Below are 23,414 nucleotides of genomic sequence, written 5' to 3' on the forward strand. Positions count from 1 at the left end.
ACATGTATTTCTAGACATTTAATTTTTAAAAGCATGTAATTACTGGGAGCAGACAGTTTTCTTTACTAGGATAGACTAATGATCAAGTATACAGCCAATATTAAACAAAACAAAACAAAAACCTGATATTTATAGATAGTCCCTTTCCTATATAAAAACTTAAATTCTGAATCCCCTGTACCTACTAAAAGCACTCACTGAAGCCCATCAAAACATCTTCCTCTGAGGAATTTGTTGTAAATGCTTACTGGGTTATATTCTCTGACATAATAATGCTATGCGACTTAAAAATGCTGTTATAAATTCTATCTTGTTTGCTTGAAACATATTGTACAACATATATTTAGATCTAAAGTTCTCACAAATAGGCTGCTATTCTCTTTTGAATGGGATCTAGTCCTCTTAAATGCTCACTCAAAATATAATACATTCTCAAATGAATCTATTTTGAACAGTTTACGTATGCTGCTGATAAAATAATGTTTCCTAAAAAACTTAATTCTAAATGAAAATATTATATTATATTGCTGGTAAAGCTGAAAGAAGACTTCTACCTTAACACAGTTCTATCACATATTAAGTGAAAAGTAGACACTTGCATATCTTTGGTTGTAGATTAAGCGACTTGAAATTATCATTGCTGTTGAAGCTTGTGTGCATATTGTAAAGATATTGTTACTAGCTCTAAGGGTTGTATGTGCTTTGCTTGCATGTCAATGGTAAGTGAAAAGCATTCTGGTATGTACTGTGTCACAATCACTTACATGACTTCTATTAAGGGTTGCTAAATGACAAGACAGTGACTAAAAGTCTCTGTGATGTGTACAGCTTTGCAAGATGCAAGTCTATAATAATAGCATAGAACATTACAAACTTCCAAGTAAAGAGGTTGTGACCTATTTGCGGGGGTTGGATGATTACACAGGGCTGCATATCAACTATCTTGCACATCGTATCTTTATATTATAATTTATAACAGTAGCAAATTTATAGTTATGAACTAGAAACAAAAAATAATTTTATGGTTGGGGTCACCACAACACGAGGAAGTATATATTAAAGGGTTGCAGTATTAGGAAGGTGAAGAACCACAATATAAGTAAGGCAGATATTGTACTGAAACTTCCAAGGAAAAGGTTGTTTTGTTATTTTCATTGTCATTTACCTCTTCAGTAATTGAATCTAATGATGAAGTTGCCTCATCATAAAGAATAACTGGGGGATCCTTCAAAATGGCTCTTGCAATTGCTACCCTTTGCTTTTCTCCTCCTGAAAAAGAAAAAAGGTTAATTTAAGGACATATAATACAAGAATATTATGTTTCTAGCATTTCTGTTGATTAAAACCATCAAGTTATATTTGCAACATTTATATCAACTCTTTATCACTCATTATTTTACTGAATTTTATTGTTCAGTCTAACTCTATATATGATATCCTTTGACAAACTATATTCCTTGGAATACAAATACAATCTTAATGAATCTGATTCATGTCAGTGAAATAAATAATGAGAAGTAACAACTTTGATTCTGAAATTATTCTTACCAGAAACATGTTTATCATATTATTTTATATTATAAATATTTCAATATGCAACAACCTTAGATAAAAATTCCAATAGCAAAGAATCAACAAAGCAAAAGGCAAATCCAATATCTGAAACTGGAAAACTGAAGAACATGAAACCATAAGTATGAGTATCTAAATTTATGAATTATAAGTGGGAGGTTTAAACAACTGAGCCTAATCTAGGAAATGAAATGAGAGATACACGATTCAGCAGTAAACTACTTAACTCTACTTTTGCTCTTTTCCAGGTGAGTAACAATCTTCGCTTTCCTTAAATATAAGGGTTATGGATCATATATTAACACTAATATACCTGAACTTCTGTCAATAATATAAGTGTTCCCAGTAAGTAAGTCTGAATAGAATATGCAAGTAAAAAATTTAAAATCTTTGATCACCTGATAGCTTGAGTCCTCGTTCTCCTACTTGCGTGTCATATCCATGTGGCATTCGAAGAATTGCATCATGAAGACCAGCTAATTTTGCTACTGCATATACTTCCTCTGGTGAAGCGTTGATGTTTCCATATAAGAGGTTGTAGTAAATAGTATTATGGAAGAGGACGGCATCCTGAAGCAGATTTATATAGACACACATGTATGTGTATGTACATATATATTTAAAAACATAAAGTAATAGTAAATATCAAACCATGGCAATCCTTTTTATTTGAGAAGAGTCCTGAAGTCTCAGGTCCCTTCGTGGACCTAATTACCATATATGATTTGTTGTGTTCATTCCAGACTTATTTCTAGACATTTATATGTTTAACCATATACTTTTTCAATACAAGGGAACTCTACACAAATTATTTTTAAAAATTGCTTTTTAATTTAACATTTGGTAGAGACTGTCCATTCTGAATAACAGAAACATGCTTCATTGTTTTAACAGTAATATATTTCCTACTACAGATACAATTTACTTATTCACCTATTAATATACATTAATGTGATTAACATGTTGGAAGAAAATAGCATTTTATAAATGGCTTTACACAACTGAGTCCTACATTTCAACTGATAGGTCAAAGGTTAAGTTTATGTTTACCTGACAATATTACTGCTTAGCTATCTTGCAAACGTAGCTAGTAATGTATGTGCATGCTCTACTCAGTGCTATGTAAGGCTGCTAGATCTCCACAGGTTTAGCAACTCAAGTTATTACACATTTTCACTTGTTGTGACTTTTAGAGTGAAGTGTGCTTTTTGTTTACATTCGCATTTCCTTAATTACTGATGAGGCAAAATATATTTCCATGCATTTGTAAGAAGCTTTTACTTTGGACTTGAAACTCAGCAAACAAATAATTTGTTCATCATGTATGTATGTTATTAGAGGAAGTCTACTGCAAGCTTTCATTGGATAATTTAACTTGTTCTGATATAGCATAGTAAAGATAATTTATTTCAAGTGAGCATTCATCTGTATTTTTTTATCAGTCTCTGAATGGCTCTAATTGTTAATATTCACCAGGGAACCCAATAAGGTCTTTTACATAATTTTCAGGCTCAGAACTTCAGATATTATTTCAAAAAATATTCTAATCATTTATATATCTACTATTAATATAAATTTGTCATACTGAGTTGGTATCAAATAAATTCAAAGTTCTATATATAGAACTATTTTATAATATTTCATATTCTGAAAAAATTAACAAATGCTAACTGAAAAAAAGAAAAACCTAACAGAATTTGATAAAATGAACACACACTAAACAGGCACGGTAGCCCACTCTTGTAATCCCAGCACTTGGAACTGGATATAGAACCATGAGCTTGATACTAGCCTGCACTAAAGAGTGAGACCCTAACTAGAAACCATAACACAAATGAAGGATTTTCATGTTTTGCTAAATATTCTTAGCACACAGTAAATATGGGTAACTATGGGATATGGTTAAATTGGTTAGTTTAATTTAGATAAGCATTTTATTAAGTAACCACATTACTATCTATAGGTTATAACATGGTATGTAACTTATAAATAGAAATTTTACAAATTTAAGAAACTAAATAATGTATTACTTTATTATCAACAGAGGTTGCTGGGCTCACAATGTACTCCACCATTAAAAGCAGAGCACATGAAAAAGGAGTGGAATTTCAACAATTTCCCTAGGGTTATACCCACTAAAATTTGGAATTGTCAGGAAAACACAGGATAGAAAAGAGTGTCATATGCTGGAGCACTTGGGGACCCTTGGGGTGTGTGTGTGTGTGTGTGTGTGTGTGTATGTGTGTGTGTGAATGCGTGTGTGTGTTTTAAAGACAAAATCTCACTCTGCAGTTCCTGGAACGCACTGTAGCCCATGCTGCCTCAAACTGAAGTCAATTATCCTATCATCACCTTCTGAGTGCTAGACTTCACGTGTGATCACCACTTCCTTCCTGATGACTTTGTTACAGGTTTTCTCCTCTCCTTTCCCGATAGAATCTGTTCTCACAGAGATCTGATACTGGTTTCAGGAATCAGATAAGTACTCTACCATTTAGACAGAACCTCTGATTCCTTTATAGATTTTCAAGATAAAACCATATACCCTATAAGACTATTTACTTCTTGTCTTCTCAGGCTTTGCTTTAAATTTAAATTTCCATTCCTGGCCCAACATCACTCACTAGACATTTAAAAATTATTACAATGAGTCACATATTATATGCCTCAGCAAAGAGGGCACACAATAAGGCATAAAACTTAAGTTTGGTAGATAAACTACTTTGTAATTATAAACTTAATATGTTGAAAGCTATTCAAAATTACTTTTAACTTTCTGAACATTTATATTGTGAGTATTGTGTTTGGTGTGTGTGTATTCTCTAGAATATAATAATAAATAATATCTATTTATAATGAGGAAACTGAGATGAGTACCACAGAACTGATTAGTCTTAGACCTAGGGTTAGACTCCATGTCTGCTTGATTGAGGGAGGTGGACTACTATGAGGACAGTTTCATTCATATACTGAGTTACATGCCAGCTAGGACTACATGGTGAGCCTGTCTCAAAAAAATATGCTCGGTAGCAGAATTTTACTTGAGAGGTCTAACATTATCTACTTCATTAGCATATGGTGACTCTTCAGATTCAAATTATTATAGTAATATATCCTACAACCCTCTAAGAATTACATTCTGTTTTTAAATACCTGAGGTACTACTCCCACTGCCCGCCGAAGACTTTCCAGGCTCACATCTTGTATATTTTGACCAGCAAGGTAAATGCTACCCTTTTGAGGCTCATAGAAGCGAAACAGCAGCCTCACTATCGTGCTTTTCCTGAAATTGGAGATGAAGAAAGGTTAATCAGCATCTGTTGTCATTAGGGAAGCTCTATTTAACTACAGTAATTATTTCCCTATGATAAAAATTCACATCCAGAATTATAAAGTCAATAATGTAGAATTTTATAAATAACTAAATTACCCACCCTGACCCACTACCTCCTACAATGGCCACTTTTTTTCCTGCAGGGACTTCAAAAGATACTCCATTAAGGACTTTCTGTCCTTCAATGTATTCAAAATGCACATTATCAAAGGCCACCGTGGCTGTCTGTGGTGTTATTTGAAGGGGAGATGCCATCACTTTGTCCTAGCAGGGAAGAAAAAAAAACAAAAAACAACTTAATATACTACTTTGAGTAAGCTCTGCATACAATGTTTTAATTAACAGACAGACAAGGAAAACTATGGGAAAGGAGGTTTATGTAAATGAATAAGGCCATGTACACATTCTTTTTTTTCATTCCTCAGTGCATACAAATATGTGGGTAAGAAATTCCTATATATTTTGATTACTAGGAACATATTCTTGGTGAGGAGTTGTGGAAGAAATGATGGTAAAGAACCTGTTTGTCTAACATAGTGATATAAGAATAGTCTTTTAGAACAGTAGTTCTCAACATTCTTAGTGCTGTAACCGTTTAATACTGTTCCTCATGTTGTGGTGACCCCAACCATAACATATTTTGTTATACCTTGATAACTGTAATTTTGCTACTGTTGTAAATCTGATAGGCAGGATATATGGTATGTGACCCCCTAAAGGGGTCATGGCCACAGGTTGAGAACAGCTGTTCTAAAACAACCCAATATTCATGAGAGAATGTTCATGTTCTTTTGAAAAGGCTACTATATGCATTACTTACTTTAATCCGCGTGTCTACCTTGAGCAGAGTGAACAAGGTGTTCATATCTATGAGTGCTTGCCTTGTCTCTCTATATACAGTTCCCAGGAAGTTAAGGGGTAATGAAAGTTGAAAAAGCAGTCCATTCACCATCACTAGATCTCCAACAGTAAGGGCACCTTATTATACAATCAGAAAAAGGAAATGGTATAATCTTTCCTAGCTTAGGACAGAGTTTTATAGCCAATTTCTATGACAAATAGTTCTAAGTCTACATAATGAGCAGCATTTAAACTGACACAAATTATACAGCATATGAATGCATAAAGTAGGTAATGTAGGAACTTGGTGTACATTATATAAAAAGGAAAAAGCATACTTATACGCTATGTTTAATATACAAAAAGGATGATTTAAGTAATGATAGAAGTGGAAGGTTAAAAATACTTCTGTTTTTTCCTCTAAGGTGTAAATAAATATTTCTTGTACGGTATAAAAAAGAAAAATTTTAAAAGAACATATATTAAAATTTGGAGCAAATGGCTATCATGACCAAGAATAATGATATATCTCATATTAATGTCATACCAAATGAATGAGGAGAAGGCACAGCTATTACTTGTAAATGAAAAAACTACAAGATAGATACTGGTAATTATAAAACAAGTCCTTTGAACTAAATAGTAAATTAATGTCATTACTTTCCTGGTCTCTAAGAAAAATTAAACATGTTAGATACTAAAAAGGTCTCAAATTGATTTGATGTCTCAAATTAATAAAAACATTTTTAAAAGGTATCATTTTACATGGTTATCATTTACATGGTTAATTTTAAAAAAAATGTTTCTCCTAAACAATCAGGTTACAGCCCCATAAAATGCATAAATAGTAGAATTCTTACCTTCAATGAGTAAGTCAGTGTTAACCAAAAGGAAATAAAAGAATTATCAATAAAATACATTCTGATAGGAAAAGAAAAAGACTCTAAGATGACTAAATATTTTGTTGAACACACTTTACAATTAACACAAAACATTTATTCTTTTCATTAACACATTTATAATAGTCTCTAAATGTGATACCCATGGACCCATTACCTGCCATAATTCCCTGACTGGCAAGCACCATTATAGCTGTTAATCCGACACTGAAGATAGCATTTTGGCCAAAATTCAGCATAGCAAGAGTAGAGGTACTTTTCAATGAAGCAGTCTCATATGTCTTCAAGAATCCATCATATCTTTGTGCTTCATATTTTTCATTATTAAAATACTACAAATACATAAAAATAGTAACTATGGATTAATCAGAACATATACAATTGGTATAAATTTTATTATACTTGGTACATGGATATACTTTACTACAGATTCTTTATAAAACTGAATTTTGAATTTTGATGAGAGAGAGAAAGAGAGAGGGGGGCCAGACATGGAGACAGATGTTCACATGTCTCTGGCAGTGAAAGATAGTTGATATATCTAGGTTGGGTATTGGGTTACACTTCTGATTGATATTGAGCATTACCAAACTTATAAAGCCTTTGGTTAACATTAAAAAAATTGTATAAAAGCAAAAAGGAGAAGGGTGCATGGGATAGGGGTTTTCTAGGGAGGGGAAATAGGAAAAGCGGATGGCATCTGAAATGTAAATAAAATATCCAATAAAAAGTAAATTAAAAAAATGGGTCAGCAGGAGTGGGAAGGGGATGAGAAGGGATAGTGGGGGGGGGAAGTGAATAAAATCAGAATACATTATATACTGTATGAAATTGTCAAAAATAAAAACAGAAATATATATACATATGCATATATATATACACACACACACTTTCAATATTAAATTATGGTATTTCTGAAAGCTCTCAAATGATGGATTATGTTAAAAATTCATCCAATAAACATTTAGTAACTAGCTAATCAATTGGAACCTAAAGCTTATTATTTAAACATGCTTTCTATTTGTGATACTTCCTTCACAAAGCCTTGCCATGATGCCTTGAATTCTCAGTTCCCACTGTCCTCACCATATCATCATGCCTTTTTGATGAGTCATCTGAATACTTATTTTATTTTTCTAGCATATTATAAAATTACAGGAAGTCAAGGATAACATTGTGATGTACTTTTATCACCTTCTCCCATTATAGCACTTAGCATAGTTTTTTTTGCATGAGAAGAATTCAGTAATTATTCAGCAAATTAATGCAAAAATGAATGAAATAATTAAGGAAAAGCACTATACTAGGTACTCTGAAGCATAAAAAGAACGTGCACATCAGCTTAATTAACTAATATTAATTTGAAGTCAGGATGCTAATCATATTTATGATCATTTATAAACTAATTCAGAAGGTAAAATTCTGATATTTCCAAATAAAAACTGAAGAGGAAAGACAGAGAACATTTCTAAACAAAAGAAAAATAAAGTAGTAGTATTTCATCATACCTAGAGATCCTATTCTAATCTGATATTCTTATGGTGACCATTAAATTACATAGCAGAAAAAATCTTGGTGTGAAAGGCAGACAACAAGATACTTAAATAGCTTACCTTCACAGTTTCATAATTCAGCAGCGAGTCAATAGCAGCATTACCTGCATCATTATCTGCTTTGTTCATTTCTATTCTAAATCTAGTTCTGTAAGACAAAGATTTACATAGCATCAAACATATGCTATACCATAACTAATTTCTGCACTCTTGACTAGCCTCTGGGGAATATCATACCTCCACCGTGTAACTGCAACTGTGAATGCTGTATATGCACCCAGTGTTCCTAGGGTTACCAATGCGAACTGGGCACCACATTTGTAATACTGAAAAAGAAGTCAAGAGAAGAAATGAGAAGTGCTTAAATTGTCTTTGACTTTAATCATTTACCAATAAATGAGAGATTTATCATTTCAATTTATGGACCCTAACATGTTAAACCTGTGTAATCTTTTAATTAATTCCTCTTTAGGCTTAAACTGTTTCGGTGTTAGAATTTGATGGTATAATCTCTGGCAGTATTCTCTGTCATGTTAAATAAAATGGAATAAAGTAGCATTGTAAAAATGTGAAAGGTTATTTTAGTAAAATATGATTATGAATCATGTTTAATTATATTTTGAACCAAAATTATAACTGGATATAGCAGTTTCATTTAAGTCTAAAATTTGGCAAAATAGAAAGACTGTAGAGAATATTATTACTTTCCTTGAAAGTGTTATTTAAAATACTATCCAGTTCAGATAAATACAAAACATTGCTTTTCTTAAAATTGTTTTAAAAACAATAAAATTAAATAATTTTTTTTGAAAAAAAAAAAAGCAGTTGATGTTCTTCTCACTTTAAAGCATCACAGCAGCAAGTTTCTGTCAAAAGATATTTATAAAGACTACGATGCTGGTATGTTACCTTAATCAATAGTGGATTGATAATTAAATACCTTAGACAATCACTCAAGTTAACAAGAAAAGAAAGTCAAATTGTACCCGCCACAATTATACCATCAAATTCTAACACGGAAACAGTTTAAGCCTAAAGAGGAATTAATTAAAAGATTATGCAGGTTTAAAATGTTAGGGTCCATAAATTGAAATGTAAATACTCTGAGCACATCAATCCAATATGTGACATACAAAATTCTCGAAAAAAATTTAGAAGCACTAATCAATGATCTAGGCGTTTAAAAGAAAAACAGAGAATTTAGACAGTCCTTTGATGCTTGTGGCAAAATAATGAAACAAACTGCATAATCTTTCTGGCATCATGGTGTGCAGAAGCATAACAGCTTCAAATATTCACTTGCTATTAATAAGACTGTAAGATAAAAGCTTACTATGAAAAACGTATTACTTACCAAAACACTACTGACAAGCGTCATCTCAAACACAATAGGGAGAAGATTAAATACTAATGCACTGAGGACAAAGCTAATGCCCCTTGTTCCTCTGTCAATAGCCTTAGATAAAGCTCCTGTCTGTCTGCTCAGATGGAAACCCAGATCCAAGTTGTGAAGATGAAGAAATACATTTTTGGCTATTCTTCGGATTGAATTTTGTGCTACTTTGCCAAATACTGCATTTCGAACTTCATTGAAAAAGGCAGCTCCAGCTCTTGATACACCATCTAATACAACAAAAGAAAAAATTAAGGGGGGGCATAGAAACGCTAGAATCATAGCAGTGTAAGTGGCAAAGCTGCAGGAAAAAAGATTTCCTGTACAATGAACAGTTCATCCAATAAACAAATATAACAGAATATTTACACTAAAAGAAGCCCAGAACTCATCTACTCTAATGAATACTAACCTTTTCATCATCACAAATCCTTTTCCATGTTATTTGACCCTAGATTTCAGATTCTGAAAGATTTTTTTTCCAATTAAAATACTTTTAATGTAGAATAGCCCAGATGGCCTCATTGTGGGTAAGTGCACAATATCTAATTCAATTCTCTCAAATAACAAATGTGAAAGGCTTAGATGCTGAAGAGTCAAGTGCTTTTAGCAAGCCCTTGCTTCTGCTCTGAAGTATTATAAAATGTCCTTTCAAATATACGGGGCTCCAGTGCATTTGAAAGAACATTCTATTATTTTCAAATTGTATTTGTTTGTCTTGGTCACTAAGTATATTTTAACAAAGCATGAATGTTCATATATCATTAATTAGCTACTTTCATATAATATTAACAGTGAGAAAAGAACTGGGTTTCCTAGAAAGGTATCTTATAAAAAGTCTAGTGAAGGTGGCAGCAATGCATTTAATGTCTTGTTTTATATTATCCTTTTTTCAAACATGGAAAATATTGCCGTATCACAGAAGTTTTGCAAAGCATATCATGCAATGAATTTTTGAAAACAGATCAAAAAAATTTCACACAAAATAATAAAAATCCAAAATGCTAAGTTGTATTTGTAGTTAAAAGGTCATCTGCTCAAATATGATGAAACCTTCTTGAAGAAAGTCAACACCTGTAGACAGATTAAAGAATCACACATACAGCCAATCAGAACTGCTGTTGCCATGGTTGCAACTGTATTTGGTGCATCACTCAGGTTCAGCATGTTTCCCGACATCTGGTTGAGGCTGTCTACAGCATATTTAAACATGAAAGGAACCACAATATTCATGGCCTAAAAATATAAAAAAAACATCAATTACCCATCATACATAAAACATTTATTATAAAAGTACAAATATTTTCCTTAAATTATTATTTCTGGTAATGTTTACTGGAATACATTTGCTGGAATTGAAATGATTTTTCCAATTTATAAAGATAAAAATCTTTGGCACTGGAAGCTCTGCTATTTTAGGATTCCTATAATACACTGCCATGTTAATATTAATTTACAAACTATGTTTTATATTATAGTTATCTATGTATATATTTTTCTTTCCAATTATATCCTTGAGGGTTTACATCATATTACTCTTTTTTTTTGTTCTACCCCTATAGAGTATAATGTTTTACATATAGGAGGGGATAAATATTTCAACATGATTTTTTTTACCAGGCAAGTTGAAGTTGAAATTATATACCAAAGAGGATCATAAAAGCTAAAATGTGATAAGTATCTGTGATTGATTCACTATTGGGGAAAAATACCACTGCCAGATCTGTTTAGCCCACAATAGTCTTTGTTCTACCATCATACAAAAGAAACCTATCAAGCATCAAATGGTTCCATTTGCCCTGTATTTCTTTTAAAATATACTAAAAAGGTTCTAATACAGAAAGCAACACTTAAGTTCATCAAATTTATCAGACTATCAAAGTACTTCTGAAAAGATTAAATTACAGACCTTAAAAAACACAATGAATATGGCCTATTAAACATATTGAAAAGGTACCACCTGCTTTATTGCTATGCTACTCTCTTGTTAAACATATGAATTAACTATTTCCTAATAGAACCTATGTAAATCTCCCTGATCAAGATTTCAACTAACTATGTACTACCTGTACTATGGAATGGTACCAGGCTTGACTTTTTAAGGTTTCTACCTATCCACTCTTCCCCACTATTTTTTCACTTTCCAAAGCTCAATCTAAATCTCTTATCATTCATAACACTTTCTTAGAACTTGCAGCACATTTTATAGTTTATACTTCAATATTATCACTCTTAGGATATACTTATGAACTTTTAGGCATGTGCATGTTATACACAATATCTGAGGAAAGGCATGTGCTATGGGGTTTAATGACATTAGTGGTAAGCAGCAGAGGTGAGATCAAAATAGAAGCCTGGTACCTGAAGTCAGAAAAATTTCCAGTATGTTACAGCTTGTTACAAGGCAGAGCCTATATATTTTACTTCTTTTGTAACTTAAAATTAGTGTTTTCATAATACACTATTGAAGTCATTGTAAATTATATCATAAGTAATTTAAATAAATTTAAGATGATTCCAGATTTTCCATATAATGAAGTATAATTTCCTCATCTGCATTCCAATACGGTTTTTTTGAGTAGAAAGAAAAGTGATAGTTAAAACAACCATGCAATTCTCCTAATTCACAGCTTATTATACCTTTGCCCAGCTACAGTGACTAATGACAGAATTTAACACATTCAAGTTGTACTATTTTACTTTCTTGAAAATGTTTTTTAGGTTTGGTCAATTTGGGGAGCACATTCCCTTAAGTATGCAGAACATGTAAATGTCATTTATCCTGTGTTGTTATTGGCAGAAAAAGCATAGCGCATAGCACAGAACAAGCACTAAACCTAAATGTAACTGGGGAGTTATATTATGATTTTTTTCCCATGAAAATACTCTCAAAAAGCAAAGAAATCTGTGTACTTAAATACTAATAAAGTAGGAGAGGTTATCTTCCATGTAGATCTTTCATTTTGGTATGTTTGTGTTAGTTTCCTGGCCTTGCAATACAGTAGGGCAAGGTGTGGCAAATGGCTTTCCATATTATTCCACTTTCAGCATAACTAGAAATTAAACCATCCAGACAAATGTGAACCACTAATTGAAACCTTTTATTTCAAACAGTCATATCCTCAAAGGAAGAGAGTTGACCAAGATCTATCTACCCTTCAAACAGCAACCTGTATGATATCTAATATACTTCCAGTTCTATATCAAAACCAGGAATTTAACATTGGTGCATTACTATCAAAAGAAAATATAGAACTCATTCTGCTTTTCAACATATGTAACCTGCACTCACCAATATATGAATATGATGTATGTGTTTCTATGCATCACATGTCTAGATTCAAATAAACATTATCACAATCAAGGTACAGAACCACAGCACCACAGAACTCTTTGTGCTTCTTTGTATGTACTCTCCTCTGATCCTGTTCTGAAAACTTGATTCAATAAAAAGAAATATAGAAGAGAACAGAAGTTAAAAAATGAAATGAATTTTTAAAAACTCAGTAACTCAGGTAAAAACCTCAGCGGAGGGTGGGGGGATTAAGTTGTACAAGTAGAAAGGATTAAGTAGAGGATAGAATATCAGGACTTGAAGGTAAAATAAAATAAACTAGCTCACAAATATAAAGACTATTTAAAAAGTTAACAGATGAAAGGAATAGGCATGAAATTTGAGACCATACAAACATCAAATCTTTGAATTATAAGTATGGAAGAGAGAGCAGAACCAGGTCAATGACATAGAGCAGATCCTCAGCACAATTAGGGAAGAAAAACTCCCCAAACTAAGGAAAAACAAATGAATACAGATATAAGAAACACACAGAACACAAAACAGAAAAGATCAGAACAGAAACTTCCTATGGCATACCATACTTTAAGCATTACTAAATATATAGAACAAAGAAAGAGTACATCATATATCAATAACTACAAAACTAAACACACACACACACAAATCCAAATGACCAATCCATAAATAGGTTAATAAAATAAAGAGTTCTCAAAAGATACTTCTGACAGAATTTTAATAGCTAGAGTATATAAGCTACAAAATTAAATAACAACAAATACACCCAAATGTAATCAATAAATGTGTTAATGAAATGACCAGACAGTTCTCAAAATAAGGGATACAATAAACATATTGAAAAGAGTATAACATCCTTAGTTATCTGGTAAATGCAAATTAAAACTATGCTGAGATTCCATCTTATTCCATTCAGAATGGGTATCAACAAGAAAATAAATGATGGCTTGGCGAGTAAAATCACATAGCTCACTCAGCAGCAAACCAGGGTGACTGAGTCAAGCAAGGAGCAAGAAGAGAACTGATAACTAGGATGGTCCTCTAAGAAAACAAATGACAACATATGCTAGTGAAGATGTGGGGAAAAGAACCTTTAATCACAGCTGGGTGTGTCACCTGGTAAAGCCATTCTGGAAATCAGTATGAAGTTCATATATATAACAGGACTACCATAATCTTTTCTTTCTGAAGTATCAACTTTGGGTATTTTGTTATATCAATAGAAAATGGACTAAAAACTACGGTATACTAAAGATGGGAAAAATATAATGAAAGGGCAAATCAATGTTTTCCAGCTGTTAGGGTTCTAGAATAGGGTAATATAAGGGAGATTTTTTGAGGGCAATGGCACTTTTCTGCATCCTGACTTACAGTGTGTACATGTGTGAGTGCCTGTATGTGTGTTAAAAACCAGAGATGTATAATAATAACTGTTCTGTAACAGGTCACAGCAGTCCTAGGTATAGAACATACATGAGACTAAGAATATATCATGTACTTCTAAGTTTCATACCTCTATTTCCTTCCTCAAATAAATAAACTGATTATTTTTTACTAGATTTAAATATGTGAAAATATTCATTTAATCTGTAACTACAATGTACAATAACCTAAATATTAGAAAAATAAAGGGACTTATCGTTATAAAACTGTTTCCTCTCTTAGACAAAAATTTAAATCTGCTATTAGTCTTGAATTTCCAGAGCCTGCTATATCTGTAGGAAACTGAACTTATATGGGCAGGGTAGCTCTTATCTGTAATCTTAGTACTTGGAGAACTGCTCAGGGAGATCATAGGTTTGAGACCAGTCTGGGCTACATATTGATACCCCATCACAAACGAAATAAAATGAATTTGCCTAATTTCTAAAATTGGGGATACTAATTACTTAAAGAACAGATTTAAGGAAAAAGATAAAATTAACATAATGTGGTGTGGGTTAAAAATGGATCAGGATGTATCTCTCAGCTACTGCTCCCACACCATTGAGTGATGACATGTTCCCACCACGATAATGAACTAAATTACTAAAATGGCAAGCAAACACCCAACTAAATGCTTATTAAAAATAAGAGCTGCCTTGGCCATAGTATCTCTTCACAGTAGTAGAATAGTGACTACGAAGTTGGTACTAGGGAGCAAGGTATTACTATGATAGGTTTGGTCATTTTGTTTGTTGGAAGAATATGGAAGACTTTGGGATTTTGGATGAGAAAAACAGTTGGACACTTTAAGTGGGGCTTAATGGGCCATCTTAATAGGAACATGGAAGACAATACTAAGGGAGATTTGAATTGTAGGGACCCAGACCAACAGGCTTCAGAGGGGAAGAAGCCTGTTAAGTGCCTTAGAGATCATTCTTGTGATATTTTGGTGAAGAATTTGGTTGTTTTTTGCCCTTGTCTTAAAAATATGCCTGAAGCTAAATTGAAGACTTTTGGATTAGTGGTGTGGGCAGAGGAGATTTCAAGATAGCTCAGTACTGATAGAGTTCCTTTGTTATTGGTAGTCACCTTTATGCAGATCTATAATGAAAAAGAGCTAGCTGAGTAACAAAAAATGCAAAATGTACAGATTGAAGAGAAGGAGCACCAGAAAATATAATGTTGGAGCCAAGTCGAGTGCTCAAGGAGACAAAAAGTTTAAATGGAATAAAGGGAGTGGTGGCCTCAGAGCAGGACCTTACTATAGCTAAGCTTCCAACTTATGAAAATGAAAGCTCAATCAGTTAAGGAAGCCAACAAAAACAGAAAGCTGATGAAAATATAATTGAATTGGGGGGTGGGTCAAATTCCAGCTACAGCAAGTAGCAAAACTTGGCAGCTTTGGTCACATGGTTCTGGCTTTAGAGTCAAGAATACAAGAAAAAGGGCTGTAAAATCTCCCTTGAAGGCTAAGGAAAGCCAATGAAGCCACCAGGCTTAGGTCAGAATTGTCCCTGCATGGAAGCCCAGAGAGGCCATGTTGGGAAGCAGTGATGCCTGGATTGCCTTGGAGATCTCAAGATGTTGGAGATGCCAGAGTTGTGGGGATATCTATCAAGCAAAACTGGAACCAGTCCAAGAGAAAAGTAGAGTGTTGTGCTCAACAAAACTGAAAGATGTTGGAGAACTGAAGAGTGTTTGATATCAGACATGGAGATGCAGAATTTGGGAGTTACTGCTTTGTCCAGTATTTCCTCACTATGCTTCATTCTCACCTTTTTAGGGTGTTAATGCATATCCTGTGCCATTTTATTTTGGAAGTATGTGGTTTTCTTTTTGCTTTTGATTTTACAGGGGGTAACTGTTAAGACACTGCCTGAGTCTCAGAAGAGACTTTGAACTTTTGACTTTTCAATAGTTCTAAGACTGAAAAACTAGGAGGACTTTTGAAGTTGGACTAAATGTATTTTGCATTATGATATGACTACAAGCCTATGGGGAATGTAGTAGTTTGAGTAAGGATGGCACCCACAGGTTCATTTGTTTGAATGCTTAATCCCCAGGATTAGGAGGCGTGGCCTTGTTGAAGAAATTATGTCACATGGGGGGTGGGCTTTAAAGGTTTCAAAATCCCATACCAAATCCAAAATCTTTCTCTCTACCTACAGAGATCATTATGTAGTTCTTCCATGTTGACATGATCCTTATCGTTATGGTAAAGGGTCAAACCTCTGAAATTGTAAGCAAGCCCCTAATTAAATTTTTTTTATAAGAGCTGGCTTGGTTATGGTATTTCTTTACAACAGTATACTAGTGACTAAGACAGAACATCTCCCTAACAAATCCATGTGGGAATTTGCTTGTTACTGTGGCATTGTTTGGAAACAGTACCTTTTAAGGAGAAGAATCCTGAGAAGGATTTGTACAGGCCTTATGGAACTCTTTTAATTCTGGAGGCAGTTACTATGGAGCTCTAATAGGTTTCCTAAGACTGAGCTGCTATAAAACAAAGCAATTGCTAGGGACTGTTCTATACACATCCATTTGTCTTGCCTTTGTATTTACTAGAGTTGATGCAGCATGATGTCACTACCAGAAGCTGACTAGATACCAGCTCTATGCTTTTGAACCTCCAAGCCTTCAGAACCATGATCTAAAATAAAATGTTATTCTTCCTCTCCCCCCTCTCTCTATAATCATAGCTGTCCTGGAACTCACAATGTAGACCACCAGGCTGGCCTCAAATTCACAGAGATCCACCTGTCTCTGCCTCTCTAGTGCTGGGATAAAGACAAGTGCCACAACATTTGGGCATCAAACTACCTCATCTCAGATACTCCACTGTAGCAACAGAAGCTGTAATAAGGCACCATAAAGAACAGCCAAATATATGCTATATGCTCTATGTATATGATACCAAAGTTACTAGCTAATAAAGTCAGTTTGCTTAGTCCCTCAAGAGCCAGTTAATTATGACTTTCCTTTTTCTAATCATAACTATGTCATGTAAGGAACCTGATTCTTTCAGACTCTTCAATATCTAAAGTCTTCGATAATTAATTTTGTTCACTGTGGCCTCTGTTAACTAAGGGCACTGAAAGTACTGCTGCCAAGAAAGAATAAGTATCTGAAAAAGCGAAAGAGAATTTTGTTCCTTTGTTAACTGCCTCTCTAGTCACAAAAGGAGGGAAAAAAAGAAAAATAAAGACCTGCAACACTACAGGGATATTTGATGAGTAAGACAAAACAATGAAAAAAAGAGAAAGAGAAAGGTTGTTACACACTTTGTAAGGATTATCAGGTAGTTGTAGGGCCTTAACACAACTGAAGTCTTTATTCATATTAAAGGGAAAATCTGAGACAAATATAAAACAAAATGATTTGAAAAGCTCACATGTAAAATCTTTCATGTTTTATAAAGTAAGTAATTAACTCACTAAAATTAGGTTTGAGAAATAAAGCAAATGTCTTAAAAGAATTCTATCTCTTAGATGAAGAGCTACAGGAAATTAACCATTGCTTAAGAGAGGAAGAATCAGTCTTCTCTGGAAATGAGCCCTGATAGGTTATGTAATCTCAAGTGATTAGCCACAAACACATGTCCATATGAGCAACATTAAATAGAAGCAGCAAATTTTACTTAAATATACAGACCTGTGTAAGTATGCATGTATATGTAACAACAATAATTAAAGAAGACATGAAGTTGAAAGGAACTAGGAAGCACTCAGCAAGAGTTGTAGAGGGGAAACTGGGTAGAAATGATATCAAGTACTCATATATAAAATCTTAGAAAAATGTGAAAAAATAAAGATTTTTATCATACAAATACAATTCTTCTAACTTACTGTCTTAGCAAGGGTTACAATCGTTATGATAAAACACAATGTGACCAAAAGCAACTTGGGGAGGAAAGGCTTTCATTCAAACTTCCATATCACAGTTCATCACTGAAAGCAGATAGGACAAGAACCTGGAGGTGGGACCTGATGCAGAGACCACTGAGAAGTAATGCTTACTGGCTTGCTTTCCCTGTTTTCTTATAGAGCCCAAGAACAGCAGTCCAGGGAGTAGCCATAATGGGCTGGGTCCTCCTTCCCCATCAATTACTAACTTTAAAAAGGCCCTATAGGCGTTTCTTTGGCCCACTCTTAAAGAGGCATTTTCTCAATCGAGGAACCCTCTTCTCAGATGACTCTTGCTTGTATCAAACAGAATATAAAGCTAGCCAGCACACTTGCATTTAAAGTTTATATTGGGGAACTGATAAGATAACTTAATGGGCAGGAATTTGTCACCTAGTTTGGCAACATTACTTCAATCCATGGGACTACACAATAGAAACAGAGTTGTACTCCAGCAGGTTGTACTCTGACCTTGCAGGTATGAACATACATGCACAAATATGTGTACATATAATCAAATAAGTAAATAAATAAAAAATGTTTTTAAAAGTTTACTTTGCCTATTAAAGAGTAACCAGAACAGTAAACAACCTATTAAATCATACTGTTGCAGCATATTTGAATATGGACTTTGAGAAAGTGATGTACAAATGATTTGCAAGAATAACACATAACAAATCTCCATATGAAAGTGAAACGTTATATTTGTAAGAAATTAGCTCAATGTTTTACTCAACATAATAGTTTAATCAGGGAAGTATTACACATACAATGGTAAGAAAAATACAAAAAATATGTATTTTGTTGGCAAATAACAGATACCAAAACCATGCTACAGACAAGTCAAAAATCTATGGGTCAAAATAGCCACAAGAAAATGATTTATTTGATTTCATAGCTAGAACACAGAACCAAAAACAAATTAAAGGACATGGGAAAGCAATTAGCTCATATATCTTTACCTCTAATAATCAAATCTAGTAAATATATTTTCTTATATAAGTCATCTAGGAGACAAAACTTTAGTATATCAGACTGATATTTAACAAAAACTACAATGTAAGCATCTTTTAAAAGTTACATGAAGTTTTTACTTTATTCATTAATTTGTTTGAAGCAACATCAGCATTTGGATTAACTGCTAATATAAGCCATCCTGTCACAGGCAGTTTCCTGTTTGATATATAAAGAACATAGAAATCACTCTTATACTTACAATTATGAAAGTTATACTGAATAACTATAACTTTTCTTGGGTCTAACAGAGAATTGAGAACAAAGGGCACTCTATCACCCCAAAACAAAGAGACAGATAGATGTATTTGCAAAATCATAAATTTGAGGGAGAAACTATATATATATATATATATATATATATATATATATATATATATATATATATATAATTAAAAAGGGAAATCACAGGTAAACTTAAAGTCTAATTGTTGGAGATAGGGAGGGCTAGACTAAGAGAAGATACTACTGGGGGCCCGTATAGTCATGACTTGTAAGTCATATTTCTATAGAAATATACTGATTGACTCAATTAGAGAAAAATGTTTATTTTGGCTCATAATCTTGAAGCTTTCCATTTATGGTTGTTGGGCACCAGTGGGTTTTGGCCTGTGATAAGTACATCATGGTAGGTATACACAGATGAACAAGCTGCTCAACCCATGAAGGCCAGGAAAGAAAGGGAGATAGAGGAGGAAAAGGGAGAGGGGCCAAGATCTTAAGCCCTCATATGACCATAAGATTTCCAAATAAACTCTATCTCTTAAAACCATCTTCTAGTGATGCTATGGGCTGGGGAACAAGCCTTCAATACCCAAGCTTTACAAGAGGAAAAAATATCCTCATTACTTAAAAAGCAGGGTGAAGGGGAAAAATAAAAGTTTTGAAATATGTTCAAAGTATTGGGTTCTCATTAATAAAGTATTTTCCTCAAGGGAAATTATTTTACTAAAGACTAACTGACTTGAGTTTTACAAATATATAGTAAACCCTGAAGAAGGGAGATACCCACTCTGCCTCTCGAGCCTCCCTGTCTAAGCTAATTGCAGAGGTAAAAGCTGAGAGGCAATTGTAAAAGGTGACAAAAGAGTCAGAGACTCATTCCAAATCTAAGACCTGATCATGGGATTATAGAAGTATTTTCTTTAAACCACTTATAACCACATCAATAGAGATCCTTAAGAATAGCAAGGGATTACAGCTGAAGAGACTTCAACTTTGAGAACCCATTTTAAAAGGAAAGATGGAGCAGTAGTTAAGAGCACTTGTTGCTCTTGTAGAAGACCTGGATTCTGTTCCCAGTACCCATGTAAGGAATTCATACAAATCTGCAATGCTAGTTCCAGTGGATAAACTCCCACTTCTAGCTTCTGCACACACCAGAACTACACACTGTCCACATATACATGCAAATAAAATACTCATACTAATAAAATAAAAACAAATCGTTTTAAAATGAAGACTCTAGTAACAATCAAAAATAAAATAAAATAAAATAAAATAAAATAAAATAAAAATAATTCTAAGGAAAAGGGACTGGAGACACGAATCACGTGTTACTCTTAGAGAGGACATGCGTTCAGAATTCAACACCCTCTTCTGTCCTTCATGGGGACATACATACATGCAGCATTCACTTACACAGTTACATACACATTGATTAAAAAATGTTTTTTTAAATCTTAAAACAAGTAGAGACAAAATATGAAATTTTGGCTGTTATGTATAGCTACAATAGATGACAGACAATTCTACACATACAAATATAAAACTTCACACTAAAGGCCTATTTACCTTAGTACCTTTTATTCAACATATCATGTTCAGATTTCTAAAACAAAATTACTGTGCAAAATAAAAGGCAATAAAAATCTAAATAGACAAAATAAACATTAGAGTAAGACTTGGATGGTTTGTAATCAGATCAAGAATATATTTATTTTTTATTGCAATATTGAACCTAGGCTTTGCATATACTACACAAGTACTCTTTTATTGGACTATATCCTCAGTTTAAAAAAAAAGATGATCTTTAACAAATTTGAGATAGTATGTCACTAAGTTCCCTAGACTGGCCTTAAATTGCTGGCCCTCTTGTTTCAGTCTCCCAAACAACTTAAATCACAAACCTATAGAACCAGGCCAGGCTTCAAACAATAAATTTAAAATTACTTTTAATATATTAAATGCATGCTTCAGTGAAAAAAAGATTGAATATAAGAACAGATGGGTAATCTATGTAAAGAAAAGGACCCTCCATAAGAATCAAAAGGTTAGGCTAGAAATCATACTATAACAGAAATAAAGAGTATTTGGCAGATTAATTCATAGGCATAAGACAATCAAAAACGTAGTGAACTTGAAGACATATTTGAACAAAAATTTTACAATGTGAAACAGAGGAAATGAAAATAATAAAAAAAATTAGAAGAAAATGTTCAAAACCATGGGACCATTTCAAAAGCTGTTTTACACACACACACACACCCCGAGAATATTATAATAAAAGGAAAAGAAATATGATATCATAATGGTTATGTTTTCTAAAATTATTAACATCAAGCCAGAGATATAGGAAACTTATCGAACAAGCAGGAGAAATAAAATGTATACCATAGCCGATCACTTTCAAGCCACAGGAAATCAAAGACAGAGATAAAGTTAAAAGAAGCCGAAGAGAAAAGCACTCTATCTGTAGACGATAAAATATCATATAAAATATAACACAGATAAAAATAACATTAGACTTGTCTTCTGAAAACATTTAAACAAAAAGACAGTGAAGTAAACTACATAAATTATAAAATTAAAAGTAAGTTCTACAACCTAGAATTCTGTACCCTTTATTTTTATTTATTATTTTCCTTTAAAAGTAGAGAAGAAATACTTTCTAAAATGCAAAATTTGAAGGAATTCATTGTCATGACCTGTGGCCTCTAGGAACTATTTTAAAAAGTTTATTAAAAAGAAGAAACAATGACCAAAACTTTAATGTACATAAAATAGATATTTGTTAAAGAGAAAAATAAATGTACATAAAACAGACATTTGTTTTCATTATTTAACCTAAAATATAACCAATTCTTCAAAATAATACAACAATATTGAATAATCAGAGCTCATGAACAAACCAAATGAATGACAACAATGCCTAAATGACAGGAGGACTACACTAGAAACACTATTCTTTACATTAGCCATGCAACAGTACCATGCTATATGAAAGGAGACTTAGGTTAGCTATAAATGTTTAGTATAAGCTTCACAGCCAACAGAAAACAATAATTCAAATGTTAAGAGACACAGAAAATAATCATAATGCTCAATGACAGAAGAAATAGATTAAAAAGAAAGCAAAAGCAAAGCCCAAACAAAAGAACAATTGTCTTACTTGCTTTCTTACTGCTATGACAAAACATGGCGACCAAGAAGGCAACTTATAAAAGAAAGGATTTAATTTGTGAGGGTCGGGGGGGTCATGGTCCCAGAGGGTTAGAGTCCTTGACCCTAATGGAGGAAAGTATGGCACCAGGCAGGCAGGCATGGTGCTGAAGCTGTAACTGAGACTTATATCTGATCCACAGGAAGGAGACCGAGAGATACAGCACTACTTGGGAATGTGGTGAGCTTAGTGATACAGTTCATCCAACACCATACCTCTTAACCCTTTCCAAACAGTTCCACTACTAGGAGCCAAGTATTCAAACATATAAGCTTATGGGGCCATTCTCATTCAAACCACTATAACAGTAAATAGAAAAATTACACATATGGTCAATATTAATAAAACAATTATAACAAAAGATGGTCAGGATGGATTAACAAGCATCACGACAGAACTTTAATTTAACTAAAGCACAAAATGTATTTAAAGAAAATAAAGGAATACATACCATAGTAATATTAATTGAAATTAATTTAAAAAGCTGAAGCAAATTTGATCTTAAAAAGCGAGTTTCGTATCAAAGAAATATATCAGAAATAAAGAGGGTCACTGTCATCATGAAATGACCAATTCTAAAGAATATAACAATAGTAATGTGTAGACACTTAACAAAAAGCCAAAATGTCTGAAGTAAAATCTGATAAATAGAAAGAAAGAAAGAGAGAGAGAGAGAGAGAGAGAGAGAGAGAGAGAGAGAGAGAGAATCCTCTATTATAGTTGG

General features: G+C 33.1%; 1 protein-coding gene across 1 annotated transcript in view; it reads right to left on the reverse strand.

Annotated features, from left to right (window-relative positions):
* Positions 1-23,414, reverse strand: part of Abcb7 (ATP binding cassette subfamily B member 7) — a 141,228-nt gene that overhangs the window by 11,188 nt on the left and 106,626 nt on the right. Inside the window, exons 5-14 of the mRNA XM_034485184.2 lie at positions 10,695-10,827; positions 9,553-9,821; positions 8,436-8,524; positions 8,259-8,346; positions 6,803-6,977; positions 5,727-5,884; positions 5,007-5,170; positions 4,726-4,855; positions 1,971-2,142; positions 1,166-1,269 (exon numbers count right to left, since the gene is read on the reverse strand). Coding sequence (XP_034341075.1) covers positions 1,166-1,269; positions 1,971-2,142; positions 4,726-4,855; positions 5,007-5,170; positions 5,727-5,884; positions 6,803-6,977; positions 8,259-8,346; positions 8,436-8,524; positions 9,553-9,821; positions 10,695-10,827 — 1,482 coding nt within the window. The remainder of the gene's footprint in view (positions 1-1,165; positions 1,270-1,970; positions 2,143-4,725; positions 4,856-5,006; positions 5,171-5,726; positions 5,885-6,802; positions 6,978-8,258; positions 8,347-8,435; positions 8,525-9,552; positions 9,822-10,694; positions 10,828-23,414) is intronic.

The sequence above is a fragment of the Arvicanthis niloticus genome, chromosome X, assembly GCF_011762505.2.
Source record: "Arvicanthis niloticus isolate mArvNil1 chromosome X, mArvNil1.pat.X, whole genome shotgun sequence".
NCBI lineage: Eukaryota > Metazoa > Chordata > Mammalia > Rodentia > Muridae > Arvicanthis > Arvicanthis niloticus.